The sequence below is a fragment of the Rattus norvegicus genome, chromosome 3 (assembly GCF_021556685.1).
Source record: "Rattus norvegicus strain SHRSP/BbbUtx chromosome 3, alternate assembly SHRSP_T2T, whole genome shotgun sequence".
NCBI lineage: Eukaryota > Metazoa > Chordata > Mammalia > Rodentia > Muridae > Rattus > Rattus norvegicus.
In genome coordinates this window covers 10,890,809-10,908,985 of record NC_141536.1, presented here as the reverse complement: position 1 = coordinate 10,908,985, position 18,177 = coordinate 10,890,809, and the positions used below count along the sequence as shown (strand labels likewise).

Below are 18,177 nucleotides of genomic sequence, written 5' to 3'. Positions count from 1 at the left end.
ATCATATACTTAATGGGTCTGGTGCCTCTCTACTGTCAAATTTTTTTCTAAACTCACATCAGCACATGGAACCTTTTTCAAGGAACTTCTGACACTTGCTGAAGTCCTAGATGCCTACTGAGGAGGACCTTGAATACACAGTGTGTATCCTCTGAAATGCTGGGCCCTGACTCAGTGTGCCAGCTAGAGCAAATGCTCACTGGTATGAGTTAACACCACAGGCTACACACAGAATGCCACTAACTCTTATTATCTACGGAACGTGAGAAGAGCATCAAAGGCTGAACGTGAGACCCCTGCTGTGGTGCGCACCTTAAATCCCAGCGCTTGGGAGGCAGAGGCAGAGAGGCAGAGGCAGAGAGGCAGAGGCAGAGAGGCAGGGGCAGGGGCAGGGGCAGGGGCAGGGGCAGGGGCAGGGGCAGGGGCAGGGGCAGGGGCAGGGGCAGGGGCAGGGGCAGGGGCAGGGGCAGGGGCAGGGGCAGAGGCAGAGGCAGAGGCAGAGGCAGAGGCAGAGGCAGAGGCAGAGGCAGAGGCAGAGGCAGAGGCAGGCAGGTCTAGGTGAGTTTGAGGTCAGCCTGGTCTACACAGTGAGTTCCTGTCCCAGGGCTCTATAGAGAGACCCTGCCTCAAACAACAAACAAACAAACAACCCCCCCAACAAAAATATCAAAGGCTTAAGGTAAAAACCAACACTCAAAGTCCATATCTGGTTGGCTTTAAATCCATGGCATCAAACATCTTCAGTTCTGCGCCATGAAACAAACTCCTTTGGCCCTTTACATGAATGCCACGCAGTCACAAAGGCATTTGTTCTTGTGGTTCTTGAGAGTGTGGGAGAATTAGCCATGTACCCCTGTAACTCACAGCTAAGTGGCCTGCCCTTGGCCACTCAGGGCAGAGCTGGGACCCCCACGACACCCCCAACTCTGCAGCTGCTCCCACAGAGCAGTGGATGGGTGGGCTCGCCCTGGCTGCTCACCATCGCTGCGTTGTGCTCCTCCAGGGCCGCAGCTCGGATCACCTTGCGCAGCAGCCTTCTGTTCCTCAGTGCATGCTGCTGCCGCTTAAAGCGTTCGTACAGCAGCTGATTGTGCAGTAAGAGCAACTGGTCTCGGAGGGTCCGGATCTCATCTGAGGGGGGAGAGCCTGATTGTAAAGCAGAGGGAAGGTGGCAGATAGGCCTTTTACACATAGTTCCATCAAGGCCCTCCCATGTGCCTCACTTAAGAGACAATTCTCAGGGTCTTGGAAGACAGCTCAGACCACGAAGCGCTGTGCAAGCATTGGGGGCCTGGTTTGACCTCCAAAACCCATATAAAAAGAGACAGCACCCTTGGGGCTTGCTAGCCTGCTACCCTTGCTACACTGGCAAGCTCCAGTCGAGTGAGAGACCCTGTCTCCACGCACATGTACACACAATTCCAACACTTCCCAATTAGTCTGCTAGTTCCTAGCACCACCATTCCTGGGAAATGGGGAAATCTACTTTCCTTCCCTTTAAAGCACCCACAAGTGGTATGGAGAGAGGCTTCTGAGGCTGGAGCCTGGTCCTGGAGATACATCTGACCTCCTTTCTCTCTGCCACTGTCCCTCAGTGCTGGGCTTCCCAGGGAGATTTCCTAGCACATTCCCACCAAGTTGATCTTCTTGAGGGAAACCTGGGGCTCACTTTTTCACTAAACTCCTAAGATCACACCTGCCACTCCCTAAAAACACCAAATGCTGACTGCAAGGCTTGGGGTTCTCTCAGCAAGCAGAGAAGCTGACTGGGAAGGAGCCAGAGGAGGTCCCTTCCTAAGGGCACCCCCAGGACAGAGAAGGGGTGAGTGGGTCTGGATGTGAACCGAAGCAGCGTTTACCTCCAAAGTGGGTCCAGTCAACAGACTTGCTGGGCAAGGACAACCTAGGAAAAGATTTCACAGGAAGTTACTGATCATCTGATCTTCAAAATGTGAACCCGGACTTTCTGTTGTTGGTGTGTTCTGAAAAAGTCTCATGCAGCCTAAGCTGGCTCTAAACCTGCTATGCAGTCAAGGATGATGCTGAACTTCTAATCCTCCAGCCTCTACCTCCCAAGTGCTGGGACTGCAGGCATGGTCCACTGTGCCCCATTTTATATGGTTTTGGGGATCAAATGGAGGGCTTTATGAATACAAGGCAAGCACTTAGCTAATTGAGCAACACTCTCAGCCAAAACAAATGGACTTTCAACTGGAGAGCTTAGCTCATGTCTCGTGGTCAGAATCTGCAGTGCTTAGGGAAACTTTCAAACTCCAATGACACAGAGCTGAAGGGAGTCTTAGTGGCAGGGAATGGGCGGGCAATTCATTGTATATAACTAGTCCCAGCCCTAGCACTGAGCTCCCAGGCTTGATGGCTGTGCCACAGGATTTCTCCAACCACCCTCTGCAGATAAACACGAAATCCTCCTGCCACCACTCTCCTTATGGACACAGAGCCACTGTCCTTGGATAAGCTACTGTCAGCCTGTTACGATAAACGTAGTTCATTTACCTGACTCCAATACATCAAATTTCATCTTGTAAGTGGAGGTTTCAATATTACAATTCTTGTCAAATTTCATCTTAGTGTATTATATAGAAAAAAGGTAAAAACTAGCCAGGGATGGTGATACATCCTTGTAATCTCAGCTTCTGGGAGACCACAGTAGGAAGATTATGAGTTCCAGACTGGCCTTGGCTACATAGTGAGACCCTGTCTCAAAACAAAGAAATAAAACTAGCATTTCCCCAGAACCAGTGGCAACTTAGCCAGGTGATTCTTTTCTTTTCTTTCCCTGGAATCCTCTAACAGGTGACAGGGTGTAAAAGAAAAAAGAAAAACAAAACAAACCACTGAAAACTATTGCCTGAGGATTCAGTGGCTGAAGACTAGGGTACCTCTGTCCTTCAGGAACCCTGGCACTCTGAGGAGTGTCTAACCTCCTGAACATGAGAATGGTGGCAATCTAATCTTTCACCAGTAGCACAAGAGAAAATAAACCACTGTGACCGGAGGACATAATGAAACCGGTGTAACTCAACACTGAGCTATTGTAACGTCAATTTTATGTCTGCTTTCCAGAGAACAAATGTGCAAACAGTCACTGGGGCATCCATAGAGGCCCAGAATGACCTGCACTGAAGACTAATTTACAAATGGGCACCCTCTTCCTCACAGATCATCTCAGACTGTACACATGCAAAAGCAACAGAAAAGGAGGCTTACTAAGAAAACACAAGAGAACAAGCTGCCTTGGGTACGGGTGGACAGAGGTAGCTGTGTCCTCACGATCTTGTGCCATGTAAAACAGTTAAAGGCAACAGCACGGCCTGGCTCACCTGCTCAGTTCCTTGCTGTGTGCCCCTGCTCCCTGCTCTAGCAGTCTGTCCAGTACTTCCATTGGGGAGGTAGAGGGCACACAGTCTTCCTCAGGGTTTCCTTTCGCTTTCTTCAACAGCTCTTCAGTCTTTTTGCTGACAAAGTGACAGGCAGTCTTTGGCAAGGCCACCTCAAAGAGATGATCATATGGGGGAAGCTGCCCACTTCCAAAGCTCACTCCCCTCTGAGGTGGAATTTTGCAAGGGCTGGGAGTGAGGATACTGGTCTCCAGAGAAGTCTGGCGATCCCTGTCCCCAGCGGGACTGGCATCAGCACTGCCAGAGGGTGGGTCTATGGGAGTAAAGGCTTGCTTTGGTGTGTCAGGCCCATGTTTGTCCAGGGAGGAGTGCAAAGGCTCAGGGTTCACGCTGAAGCCCTGAGTCCCAGAGGCTGCTGAGTGAGTCTTCCGCTGAGAACCAGAGAGACTGTCTCGGTAGAAGGGAGAGTCAAAGCCCCCTCGAGGAGCTACAGGATCCGCCTCTGCAGTGGTGATCTCAGAAAGCTCTTTAGATATCGCAGCTGAAGGGAGAGTGGGGAAACAAGGGAACCCTGTAAACACTCGGCCAGGCAAGTGGGCTTGGGTTTGTGTACTACAGGGATTGTATGCTGGCAATACATGTTTCCTGTATTCCTGTATTTCCTTTTCCTGTACATGCTGGAACCAACACCACCTTTCACCCCAACGCAGAAAAGTCAATCGAGCCTGAGTTATGACTCTAGAGCCCAGGCCTGAGACAGAAGGACACTTCATCACCTTGTAGCCACCCAGGGATGTTACCTTCTTCCTTATCTTTCTCTATACTGTCTTCCTCTGAAGCCAGGTCACCTAGGAAATCTGGTAGATTCCTCAGAGTGACGGAACCTTTGCTTCCAGGTAGATCCTCTGCAGAGAGACAGACAGACAGAGACAGAGACTCAGGCCATACTGGTTAACCCTGGAAGCACAGTGGCATGATGTGCACACACATCTACAACAGTTCTTCTAGCTGAGCAGAGAAAGTTGGGACCACTACAGAAGATGGAGAACTTACACATCATTTTCAGAGGTTTCAAACCCAACCCCATAAAAAGGACAGTTCTCAGCCATAATGTCTCTGATAATAGATAAAATCACCTTGTTTGACCCGCTCAGAGAAGATGCACTTCAGAGAGTAGCTTGACAACCTTCTAATACTGCTGTTTCATATCCCTGGGAGGCAGCATCGGTGCTATCTCAGAGAACCCTTCTTCACCTGGCTTAGCTTTTAAACTAGAGTTCAACGCGAAGAGGCAAGCAAGGTCTACCATTCCCCGGGGAGCTTACCTAATCCGCGGTCACTCGGAACATCCTGCTGTCTGGGTAGGTAAGGCCTTGAAGAATCTGCTCTTTCTTCCTGAAATGGAAGACAGTGAAAACGCTGGGCATATTCTGTGGCACACGGAATTTAAAGGAATCTAAAGGTTAGCTTAGTGAACTGCTGGACTCCAGGATCCCTTTAGAATCTTAAAAAAGATCCTTAGTGATCCCTGTCCCAAGCAGGACTGGCATCAGCACTGCCAGAGGGTGGGTCTATGGGGGTAAGGGCTTGCTTTGGTGTGCCAGGCCCATGCTGAAAACAGCTCAGGGTTAAGAGTACTGACTGGGCTGGGGATTTAGCTCAGTGGTAGAGTGCTTGCCTAGCGAGCGCAAGGCCCTGGGTTCGGTCCCCAGCTCCAAAAAAAAAAAAAAAAAAAAAAAACCATTAAAAAAGAGTACTGGCTGTTCTTCCTGAGGACCTAGGTTTGACTCCTAGGACCCACATGACAACTCACAGCCATCTATAACTCCAATCCCCGAGTTACACAAAGTATCTGATGCTTTCCTCTGGCTTCTGTGGGCACCAGGCACAAATACTCATACACATAAAATAAATACTATATATATATATATATATATATATATATATATATATATACTGTATAATATATATATATGCTTCTATTTTATGGCTAAATTTACCAAAAATGTTTCATATAAAATTGAAACATAAATTAAAGAGAACTTATTAACTTAAAAATACAACTATGTCATGTTAATGTGTATAGCATACTTTTATGGAAAAAAATGCATTTTCTAAAACAATACTTAAAATTGCCACATTTTTACACTCTCTTTTAATAATTTTAATTAATGAAAACCAGTTGAATGTGCCTACATTTTACTCTCAATATACTTTAATGTGTTACTTTGGCTGAAATGTAAGAAAATCAGGGTCTTTACAGATATTTAACAGTAAAATGTATATTACATCTTACGGTTTCTAATCATAGCTCTAGTGTGGAACCTGAAAACACACATTCTTCCTACTGTGTATTGATTTGTTTTTTGTGTGGTATGAACAGGGTTCAGAGGTCAGAATCCCACGTTATCACTCTCTGATGCCTTCTGGAGCCTGGGCCTGTCACTTAACCTGGAATTTAGATGGAGCCAGCATCTACCTGAGACGGAGGTACCCCCGACCTCCAACGGCAGGGCTGGGGGACACAGCCTGCTCAAACATGTGGCTTTGGCATGGGTACTGAAACCTGGCTTGGATCTTCAATGCCTACACAATTAGCACTGATGCAAGCGCAACACTTTTCTTGTTGGCTTGGTTTGGTTGCTTGTTTATTTTGAGACAGGGCTTCTCTGTGTAGCCCTGGCTGTCCTCAAACTCACTCTGTACTTGGACTCAGAGATCCACCTGCCTCTGCCTCCCAAGTGCTGCAGCTAAAGGCTTGTGCCATCATGACAGCCACAGACATAGAGGCACAAGATATTTTAGGGTTTTTTGTTTTGTTTTGTTTTGTTTGTTTTGAAACAGAGTTTCTCTGTGTAGTCCTGGCTGTTCTGGAACTCACTCTGTAGACCAGGTTGGCTTCAAATAGGCACAAGTTTTTTAATGACCTATTTTTCCTTGCAAGGTTGCATTTTAAAATTGACTTTAGATATTGTCAGCTGTTTACCTTGAAGTGACAGACTTGGTTTATCCTTTAAGAAACTGTCATAGGTAGAAGAAGAAAACATAAGCAAAGTGCATATAAGAATGAAAATGTTATAACAAAATCCATTAGCTTGTACTGAGTTTGAAAACAATCAATTAAAAGGAAAGTTCCTGCCAAATATTCAGGCCGGAATAAACCAGTCAGTTGTCTTTCAGATAAATCAAGTTGTATAGGAAAAAAGCAGCGAGTTTAGCTCCCACTCCAACAGCAACAAGAGGACTCACCTCACCCTGCAGTGTGCGATAAATCACGTTTGAGTTTATTTTGTTCATTTGCTTGTCCTTTTGAGACAAGGTCTCACTGCTTCTAGACTGGCCTTGAATTCATAATCCTCCTGCCTTCACCTCTGGAGCCTGGATTAAACAAGTGCCATGATACTAGCTACATTCCCTGTGGGCGTGTACATAATTTCAAGGTCCAGATTTAATGACACCTCACCATTTCTTTTTCCTGTAGAATCATGCTTCTCATCTCCCCCTTCTATTTCTAAGCTAAAAACCATGTTAGGGAAGATACAATACCTTGAGAGTCTGGTCTGTAACTTGATCTATGCTAAGGGTATCTTACTACTGTCTGAACAGTCAAGGCCATGAGAAGGGCACACATGAGAAGGCACCCAGCGGTCCACGCTGACTTGAAAGCTGGTCTAATCCACTGGATCCTGGGATTGGCAGCTCTATCATGAGAACTGGTGGCATCTACTTTTCCATTATTATGATTCCACTCCATCCATCTGGACCAAGACTGTACCTGGCTTCACAAAGTGAGGTGTGGGTGTACTGGCATCTCAGGCCTGGAGCTCACCTTCCTGGGGGGTGTGGCTGAGGCCTGGGAGGCTGGACCGTGCGCACAGTCGTCTTGGGGACAAGGCGGGGCTGGGGGAGGAGAGGTCGCTGGGGTTCCTGAAGGAGTTCCTTTTCCACCTGCTCAGACACAAGGACAATACATAGAAAGGCTGAGCCAAAAGCAAGGCTGCTGTTTCCTTAACACTGCTGTCACTACAGATACGGTGATCCAGTTAGCTTCTCAGTGTCTGTCTGCTTTCTTACTCATTCTGAGAAGCCCAGAAACTTACACTAAATTTCAAAAACAAGTTTATTACTGCCATATGGCCCCCATAAAACACAGGCCCAAACCAAGCAATCAAGTCCCACCTAAGACCCACATACCAGTGGTAGTACCAAAGGCTTTACTGTATGGATGTGACAAATCAGCCGGGACATTTCCAGGAGACGTAGGAGGAGTGGTCATACCACAGACTGCAGATGGGCTCCAAAGACTAGCCTACAAGTCAGATCAGAAATCAGCAAGGGAGCACTGAGCCCTGCACACACTGAGCCCCGCACAAGGTCTCTAGGCAATGTTTGCTTTTGATGCAGAGTTTCAACTACAAGGAGCATGTTGTGATATCTTTACCACAAGACAAGTTGTATTTCAAGTGTCTGGACTCCAAGGTGCTTCATGGCAACAGTGACTTTGTCTGCTCATATCAAGAGCGCTTAAATGGCCCTCCTGAAACTCACACTGTGTGTGCAATTTCCCCATTACATACGAAATCCTGACCACTGGCCCAGCTTCACCCGGAGGCAGAGGTGGAGAAGGGATGCTGAGTGGCACCGTACTTGCAGCGGCTCAGGTAACGGCCGTGTTGATAGTGAACTCAAACTCTGAGGTAGCTGCCCGGGGGTACTGAACAACATCAGCCGAGAGGTGGAGGAAGGGGTGGAAGTAGCGCCCCCTGAAATGAAAGGGAAGGAGGCAGGGGTGAGTGTAGGGTGCTGGGCCACTCTGATAGCTAACCACGATCCTCTAGACCACATGATAACACTCAATTCTCTATTTAAAACCCTTGGCACTGGGACATCCCTGGGAACAGAGTAACACTTAGGGTTCTCATGGGGTTTGAGACAGGGTCTCGCTGTATATCCCTGACTGCCTAGAACTGGCACAAGGACCGTGCAGGCCTGAACTCTGAGGTCCACTGCCTCTGCCTTCTGAGCGTCAGATTCCATGTGTTCACCACTTCTACCCTTTAAAGGTTCTTTAAGTAGCTTTTGGAAGTTAAAAGTTCAGGTAGGCGTGACTCTACTTATGTACCAGGATAGTTTAAAGGGCACACCATGTCTAGCAGTCTGATGTGCAGACTCCATTCCAGCTAAAGACAGAAAGTGCTGTGCATCCAGATTCTTAGACCATGTCAGTCTAGAGCCTGTGGCACCCGCCCAGTGGAAGCTGAGCTTCAGTGTCCTATGACACAGGGGCCGCCTGTAAGCACGTGGACCTTGACTGTGTTATGTGCTGTGGATTGGCCTGGGATCTGCTGTTATTAGATAAGACAGCAAGAACAGTTAAGCTTGAAGGATAGAAAACCACTCAAACAAAGCGGAGGCAAACTCTGATGCATTTCAGAAGACCCTAGGTAGTAAAAGATGAAGTTGCAAACACAGGAGACCAAAGCAGCTTTTTACCATAGCTATTCTGTGTGTCCACGTAAGAGCTGGTGGTGACATCAGCTGAACGGTGAGGGAAGCAGGCAGAGAGCTGGTGAGACACAGCATCGCCATCTTCATATGAGGCTTCGGTAGGGTCCAGAGAGATTTTGGCACACTCTATTACAACATCATGAGTTTCTAATGTCTTCCACCTAGAAAAGGGAACATAAGTCAAAAAAAGCATGCATAATCCATCTAAGCACACCAGTTAAATCAAGAGGCCAGCTCAGTGGCAGCCACTGGACTGTGACTACCAAAGAATGAGGCACAGCCATGCCAACCCAGGCAGGAGACAGCACTAGGACAAAAACTTGCCATCAGTTAACAAGCCACTTCCTCAAGTTAGCATGGTTTCCTCATGTTAACAGAACTAATTGGAGAAAAAAACCATCACCAACAGAGACAAAGAACAGCCTCTTAAACTACACAGATGGCTCTCAGGGAACTCTGCTTTGAAACAAAAGAATCAGGAAATGGAGGAGCTGGAAGGCACCAAGGAGCTGGCTGACCTAAGGTCTCCAACCAAAGCCTAGGGGTTCTTCTCGCACATCCCTGGATTAGGAATACTGTGTGACCAACTAAGACTAAAGGTCATGTAAAGCACTGTTAAAGGGTTCCTCCATGTGAGCCTCAGGCCCACCTCCAATTAATCCTACAGAACCACAAGAGACAGTGCTGCACCACAGCATGGCTTTCACAGAAATAAGGGCAGTCATAGGGAGCTGTCCTCCAGCTGGACGGTCAGTACAACATTGTGAGCAACAGACTTTCAACAGACCAGTTGCTGCTGTGGGCCTTGGAAATCTTTTTTTTTTTTGGTTCTTTTTTTTCGGAGCTGGGGACCGAACCCAGGGGGAAATCTTCTTTACTGTGGTCACAGCTGTTGTCAAAACTTAACAAAACTATTGTGTGTAAACCATACACCTCATTGAAGGCAATTTTAAAAATTATGCCTTCCAATACTGAAGGACTCTCACCATCTTTCTGTTTGAGTTTTCTGTCTTAAGTTTTTTGAGACAAGGTCTCACTCTATGGTCCTGGCTCCCCTGAAACTCATTCTGTATCCCAGGCTGTCCCTGAATTTGTGACAATCCCAAGTGCTTGCTAAGATGCACCTGCCTAGAATATAATCTCTTTTTAAAGGATTTCTTTTTCTCTTTCTTTCTTTCTTTCTTTCTTTCTTTCTTTCTTTCTTTCTTTCTTTCTTTCTTTCTTGGCAATGCTACAGCAAGACATAGAGATTAAAAAGATTTCTTTTTCTCTTTCTTTCTTTCTTTCTTCCTTTCTTCTTCCTTCCTTTCTTCCTTTCTTCCTTTCTTTCTTTCTTTCTTTCTTTCTTTCTTTCTTTCTTTCTTTCTTTCTTTCTTTCTTTCTTTCTTTGGGGGTAATGCTACAGTGAGACATAGAGATTAGAGGCCAACTCATGGGAATTAGTTCTCTCCTTCCATCACGTAAGTCCTAGGGATTGAATAGGACTTAGCAGCAGGTGCCTTAAAAACCAATGAGCTGTTTCATTACTCTACACTATCTAAAATGAGAAAAAACAATACAAAACTGCCCTGCTGTGTGCCCACAGATAGAGTGACAGTATAGACATTCAAAGAACTAGCAGGATTCAGAAGGTAAAAGTGTCCACCCCACAAGGAAGCCTGGTAGGCCAGAGTTGACCCCTGGTACCCACAGAAAAAGCCAGATGTGGTAGTATTCAACTCTAATCCCTACAGCAATATGGGAGACAGAGACAGGAGTCTCAGCCAGAAGCTCTAGGTCAGTGTACTACAGTGACAAAAACATGCAAAGACCCTGCCTCAAAACACAGTGAGAGAACTAACTGATCCCTGAAAAGTTGCCCTCTGACCACCACATACACATGCCCTCCCACCCCCGCAAACACAAGCTTGGACTATAGCTTTGTCATAGATGCTTGCCCAACATCTACAGAAACCTGGAGTTACAGGCAACATCTATTCTCTTGCTTCCTTCTTGTATCTCTTCTGGGTCTGCCAAATGTTCTACAGATGCCCCTAAACCAGAAGAACACTTAAGACTATGCACACTGCCCTAGTACAAAATTGCTTGTAGAGCACAGAGCTCTAATGTCTGTGGTCTGAGTTCATAGTCACTCTCAGGGACCCTAGGGAGGGTGGATGGGGTGCCACCAGAGCACAGGGCTGCTTCCCTAAATGGCAAGTGTTTCAAGCCCTAGCCCAAGTCCCTTGGGTTATGGCAGTGCAGTGGGGAGGGCTCCACTTTCCACACCCTCAGTGTCACTAAACAGTGATTAAGTAAGGAGCAAGTCAGGACACATATATGCACAAGATTAATTTTAGTAAAGGAAGTAAGATTCCTTAATTAAACAACAAACAAACAAACAAAAAAACCAAAAAAAACCACTACATGGCTGCCAAGAGGACTTAGCAGGTAGACATCTGCAGCCAATCCTGACTGGCCAGGTTAAACCCGGGAACCCACCCACATGACAGAAACAGAAAATGATCCCAATAAGCTGTCCTCTGACCTCCACACACATGGCTCATGCATGCATGCATGCACACAGACAGAGACAGTAAATAAACATAAAAGAGGATTACACTAGATGTTTTACTTATGTTTGCAGTGCTGGGGACTGAACTCTGAGTATTATGCATGCTAGAGAAGCATCCAGTTACATATTTTTACAATTCTTTTTATTTATTTATTTATTTATTTTGGTTCTTTTTTTCGGAGCTGGGGACCGAACCCAGGGCCTTGCGCTTCCTAGGCAAGCGCTCTACCACTGAGCTAAATCCCCAGCCCCTATTTTTACAATTCTTTTGTGTGCAATAGAGCATCCCTAAAGGGGTCAGAGGACAACTTATGGGGGTGGCTCTCCTTCCACCATGGCTTCAGGTCCTCAGGCTCATGCTTTCGGCCACTAAGCCACCCACTGGTTCTAAATGTTTTATTTAAAGATTGAGCAAAATCATGCACTGTATTTCCTTGATACTTAAATATATTTATTAAAAAATTTTGTATTTAGTCTTTGTGTGACAAGGTTTCTCTGTGCAGCCCACATTGTCCTGGAACTCATTCTGTAGACCAGGCTGGCCTAAAATCAGAGATCTTGCCTCTGCCACCTGGATACTGGGAGTTAAGGCATGTGCCACCATCCCTGGCTTAAATAGACTGTTTATATTTTAATATCTCTAAAATTGCAAACTACAATCTTAACAGCTACACATCTGTTTAGCTGGTATCCCTCCTCTCAGATCCACATAAAATGTGTGTTGTGCATTTGATGGCATCTCAGGGTCAGTTTATAGTCCCCACAGACTATGATCACAGGGCCGGGGGGATGGAGACAGGAGACTGCGCGGTCAAGGCCCACCTGGACCTTGTCCCAAAAACCAGAAACAAGTCAGTGCCACGTCCAGGTGCCTTGCCCTGTTCTCTGTGACTGCTCTGGCTACTGCCTCCACGTCTGCTTCTGAACTGCTTCCCCCTTAAGGCTCAACAAGTGCACTGTGCTTCTCACTTGCTGCCCTGCTCTGAGGACCAGCGTCACTGCCATGCACCCTTCCCTCTCCTTGAGTTGAACAAGTATTAAGGCTATGTAAGCACCAGTCCTGGAGGGTTCTGATACAGTTTCTCATGCGGTATGACCTGGCATTGTTTCCTTCTCCCAGTTTGTGAGGTGTCCAATGCTAAGTGAACTACCCAGGCCACTCTGGACTAATGCCCACTGTTTCTCTCATATAATGAAATGCAAAATCTACCAGATTAGTCCCCTCTCCCCACTGAGCTCCCTTCTGGAGCTGTGTCAGCCTCTGGCTCAGTGTTCTGACACCTCTGTGACCAGCCTACCTTCACCCCTCTTGGGCTTACTTGGGAAAACACTCTCCCATAGCCAGCTGGGGAGGCAATGGGGTAACTCTGAAAACTCTGAGTCTTGTCCTGTCCAGAAGAGTCCCACACCACAGAACTCTAACCTGGAACCTTCTTTTTTTTTTTTTTTAAGATTTATTTATTTAATGTATACGAGTATACTGTAGCTGACTTTAGACACACCAGATCTCATTACAGATGGTTGTGAGCCACCATGTGGTTGCCGGGATTTGAACTCAGGACTCTGGAAGAGCAGTCAGAGCTCTTAACCGCTGAGCCATTTCTTCAGCCCCGACCTGGAACCTTCTTGAAGGAGTTGAGAAGCTAACACTATCCTGGCTTCTGGTTCTTATTGTCTGGGTATTTTCATCTTCCCACTCTCTGAAAGGTCTATTCCTCTAGTGTTCTTCAATCTCACAGAGTTGAGGCTGGGCAGCATTCCTTTGCACTGATGGAGCTGTGCACTTGACCAACACCTTCAATCTAGAAACTTCAACTTCAGGAAATTTCTTTTACAAGCTCTCCTATCAAAGTGTCCTCTTCTCCTTTTACAGGTGTTTTTATTGTCTATTGGGCGCCACCCAACATTTTAAATCTGTCTCCTGCCTCTGTCCTTTATTCAACTGAGCCAGTCTCAGCTCTATTCCAGTTCCTTAGCTGAAATACTTATTTGGGAGTTCATTTTAATTTCAAGAGAATTCTACTATGTCAGAATGCCTTTACTGTGTCACCCTGCCTCCATATAACCATGCACAATTGGCTGCTCTATGGCTTTGCTGTCAAGATTTTCTTCCTGGCTCCCTTTCCTCATCACAGTAGACAGAGCCTCCTTCCAAGACCAAATGGTCCACACCACCAGGCACTGAGCTGCTGTGTGTTACTTCTGAGAGAGAAGGTCTCAGGTTAATATGGCGGACTGAATATTTCTACCCCACTGTACAATCTCCTGATGTTCCGCCATCTATAGTAAAGACCTATTTTCAAATACAAAGCACAGGGAGAAAGAGAAGACAGAGAGCACAGTGTCTAAGTCCGGAGAGCAGCAGACAGACTTATGTCCAACCTCAGAAGCAAAGTCCTAAGCCAGAGCTTAAGGGAAAAAGAAATGCTTCAGGCCACCAGTTAGCTGCCACACACTGAGAGCAACCCTTAGGAGTCCAAAACCTCACAACACGGCCCCAGTGCTGGTATCCAACCCTGGATGCAGGTTCACAGAAAGGCTCTAGATCAACACGCCCAACCTCACAAGTACAGTTCCTGTCTTCCCACCCAAAGCTTTTATGAAAAGCCTCAAAGACTTAAAAAGGACAAATCAAAACAAGTAAATGAAGGGAGGGTGCTTAGAAGAAATAGACCATGAAGGGAAAATAAAAGACACTGTATCCAAGAGACAAAGAAAGGAGACTAAAGACAAGCACTCAGCAAGCTAAAGAGAGCACTCAGGTGAGAGGCACAAAGGTGGGAATAACTAAAGGGGAAGCTGCATTTCAATGACAAGAAAGCCTGTGGAGTAGACTAAAAATAGGTTCTGATATCACCACTGGGGATGTAGAAAGGACAGACAACCAGAGTAGGAAAGCCACTCCTGCAACATTAAAGAAAACCTCCTAAGACTTAAAGCTTGTATGCTGAACAATGACAACAGATTCATGCCAAGGTGTGTCACAGGGAAACTTCAGAATATCATGCCAACAGAGATATATTCTGTCAGACCCCATGGAGGAAAACGTACCATCAACACTGTCAGCAAAATGGCAGTGGGTTCTGCCTCCAATTTCTGAAGAAGACTAACTCTCAACTCAGCATTCACACCCAACCAAGTCAACAGCATCTGGCTAGAAGATACAGTACAGCACAACCTAAGTGAGGGGCTGGGAGATGGCCCAGTCAGAAAAGGAAAAGTGTTTGTACAATCCCTGGAACCCATACCTATCACCAAACAAAACAAAACAAACATAGTGGGGTGCTTTGCTATGATGAATTCCAGATTCAGTAAAAGATTATGCTTCAAAAATAAGATGGAGAATTGATTAAAGAAAACACCCACCTCTGGTCTTCACGTGCACACATGTGTGTGTAACTGCCAACTCACACAAGTAAAAAAAAGATACAAAATATAGGAAATAGTAGATGGTGCCCAGGAAACAGGCCAAGCAATAGCTCAGGAGAACAAGCCCAAAGTTAGGTCACCACAGGCTTATCCTAGAACAGACCAGCCAAGAGACAAGCATGTTACAGCACACCTCCTCTTAGCCGAGGTGCAGCATCCAGTGATCTGAGAAAACCTGTCTCACTACACACTGAGGAAGCTCACTCCCTCCATCAGCACAGCCTTTACTCCACAAAAGGATTCTGCACAGACCTCCCCTGATACCAGAGCATCCAAAACAGCATATCTGAAGCACAGCCCTCACGAGCAGCTTTGGGAGACACACACAGGGATAGTCTATGCTTCCCAGGCCTCACTTGTGACCTCTCGCAATGACTCCCCTGAAGGCAGCTTAAAGAAGGTGAAGCCAGGCCCACGAAGGCTGACAATGCTCCAGTCTATCCTCATCCTCTGCAAGGTGGCCTCTAAGAGCAGTCAGCTCTCAAAACAAGCCACACAAGGCAGACTACAGAAAGAAGAGTGAACAGAAAGGAAGGCAGCAGCTGCCTCTGAGGAAGATCGGGAGCAGGGAGGAAGAGCTTCTAAGACAGAGCTAACATGTTTGCATGCTCTTACAGTTTGCTTTAAGCTGACTTAGGCTGCACCACAGCAGTAGACTGTAGAGGCACAACTCTAGAAGGATTACCAGGCACGAGCCAGTCTTTCAGAGATACCCCAGCTCAGTTTTCCCCCAAAGCTTCCACCCCTCCCTGGGGATCGTAAGCCTGCCTGACAGGCAGAGGAGCTGTGCCTCTTGCAACTCAGCAGGCCCACAGCTCCTCAGGAAGCGCGTGGAGATTCCCGCAGGGCCCATGGTGATTGGGAAAGGAGGAATCAGACACCTGGCAACGTTTATGGAGAAAGGGACCCAAAGAGGCTCCTAACTCCAAATCTGGTCTCAGTAATCTCCTAGTTTCTTTGTTGTTGTTGTTGTTGTTCTTCTTTTCCTTTTTTCGGAGGAAAAAAGGGCCTTGCGCTTGCTAGGCAAGCGCTCTACCACTGAGCTAAATCCCCAACCCAATCTCCTAGTTTTTGGCTTCCCAATTAACTTACCGACCCAAATACCAAAAAGCAAGCCTTCCTGGGCTTCATGAGACAGGCAGTAGCTGTCACCACCTCTGCTGTGCTCACAGAGTCAGTAGCTCTCTGTGAAGAGAATGCTTTAGATGCAAAGTTCTAGCCCATTACACAAGTGGAATATCTATATTCCCACCGGTATCCATAGATCACATTTTCATCTCTTAAGAGACTCAAAAATTCTGTCACTAATTTAGTTTCTGTACCTTCGAGGGTCCAGTTCATGGTCCTTGGATCCAGTCACTAATTCCGGGTGAATTCGCACATGCTCCATCATTGGCTAGAAGAGTTCGGGTTGACAAATTATAGATGTGAAGTTGTGTGGCAAATCCACATGATGGAACATTATTTGACAACAAAAAGGAATACATGTCACAACACAGATGAACCCTGAAATAAGGTGAGCAGCCCATCACAAGAGACTGCACGCTGCATGATCCCATGGATGCACAAACCAGCAACTCTTGACTAGGAAGTCAGAAAGAGGATTAGTGGCTACCTAGGTGTGAAGTGCAGATGTCAAGGATTTCTTCCCAAAAGTTCCTGTCTGTCATATAATACAAAAGCTATAAAAGCACCTCTCTGAAAGCTCTAAGGATCCAATCAATGGGCAGGGTTGTTGGTTTGAACTCACCTTGACCACTTCTTCAAAAGTCTCCACGTTTTCCTTCATGCTGTAGTGAGAGCGCAGGAAGGAGACGAAGTTACAAGGGTACATTCCATAAAGGCGATGGAAGAGGGCATAAACACTGGCATGGAGGTGGACCAGGTAGACTTCTGTCACATGGCCTAAGGAAGGAAACCAGCGACAGTCGGCTCGCTGTACAGACGAACCTGAGGGTGGCAGCATGCTTTCCCTTGGAAGCTCTCCTACCGGGTTCCAGAAAGGTAAGACAGATGTACATTTGGATACACCACATGCCCCTGTTCAAAACACACCAGGGGATCCTCGGGCAAACTCCACTCTGCTTCACACGACCTAAAAGGACATTTACTCATCTCTGTCGTCCTCCTCCTCTCCAAGCATCCCTGCACGAAAAACTCCAAATACTCTTCCCACACTGAGCTGCCTGTGCACCACAGTCACTCCCTACAATCTGTACTGACATTTCCTGCCTGATTCAGATTTATCTTGAAAAGGGGCTCTTCCTCTCCCCCAGTGTTACACATAGTATTTGATACAAAATGTACATGTAAGGGTTTGTAGAATGAGCATGTAAGAGACTTTTAAAACCAAGTTAAGAGCTTTGCTATGCAGATTTGTACCTGAAGAGGAAGCATTACAAGGCAGAATTAGTTTAAGCTGCTGAGATATTTCCATTAATCTGGCCTTATCAAGATCCTATGGAAACTCTAGTTCTCTAGGAGTTTCCTTTCTCCCAAGAAGGTGTGACCAGGCTGATGCTCAATGGCCCCTATGCAGAAAGCTGCTGCAGTCCCCCGACAGGCCATAAATATTTCATCTTCTAATATAAATATTTCATGCTATGATTACCAGAAAACCCTGCAGTTCACAGACTGACAGCTGAACCACTCTGATCGGGCTATACTGCCTGCTGATATGATCTACTGTGGGAAAAATCCTACACACTGGACATATGTGTCCTAATGAACACTAGAGGCAGCTTCTTCCTCCTCCTCCTCCTCCATGCACAATCAATAGGTTCTCACAACTGAAGCTCTGACACTGTGGCTGTAAACATCAGCACAGGGCACAAACATTTTGTAAGCTCAGCTGTTTAGCACCCAGAGTTAGAGGCTGGGACTTAGTTTTACTAGTGAGATTCAGGAAGCTGTACATCCTGTGCCCAGTGTCTCTGACAATCCTTTCTGACCACCGTCATAAAGACAGTGTCTCACCAGTCCCGCTTCCTATGTGCCCTGTAATGAGTGCCCCCAAACATTTTCTCTTCTATATAGTGAATACCACATATCCTTCCTTCCTGGACAGCGCATGGCTGCTAACACTAGGGACAGCATTCTCTTGAGAAGCCTGATGAGGACCTTGGAGTTATACCTGGTTTCTTCAGGCACCATGATGAAAGACGGCCAAAGATGTCAAAGAAGTCGAGAAGGTGCTGCTTCCCTGACTGCGGGATCATCGGTAGCATGGTGATCAACACCAAGACACCAGTTGTGAGAACCACAACATCAGTGTCCATCTGCAGAAGGGAAGGGCGACGTCAGGCTCAGCACTGGGATGAGGGTCCA

General features: G+C 46.6%; 1 protein-coding gene across 8 annotated transcripts in view; it reads right to left on the bottom strand.

Moving 5' to 3' along the window:
• Tsc1 (TSC complex subunit 1) overlaps positions 1–18,177 on the bottom strand; it is a 48,905-nt gene that overhangs the window by 10,213 nt on the left and 20,515 nt on the right. For 5 of the 8 annotated variants that reach the window (XM_087654159.1, XM_087654158.1, XM_087654157.1 and 2 more), the window contains 12 exon segments: positions 17,984–18,128; positions 16,601–16,755; positions 16,173–16,246; positions 8,853–9,028; positions 8,007–8,122; positions 7,554–7,668; positions 7,189–7,307; positions 4,685–4,754; positions 4,160–4,264; positions 3,342–3,900; positions 1,860–1,903; positions 980–1,146 (listed from right to left, as the gene is read on the bottom strand). In XM_087654159.1, coding sequence (XP_087510285.1) covers positions 980–1,146; positions 1,860–1,903; positions 3,342–3,900; positions 4,160–4,264; positions 4,685–4,754; positions 7,189–7,307; positions 7,554–7,668; positions 8,007–8,122; positions 8,853–9,028; positions 16,173–16,246; positions 16,601–16,755; positions 17,984–18,128 — 1,845 coding nt within the window. 8 annotated transcript variants of the gene reach the window in all.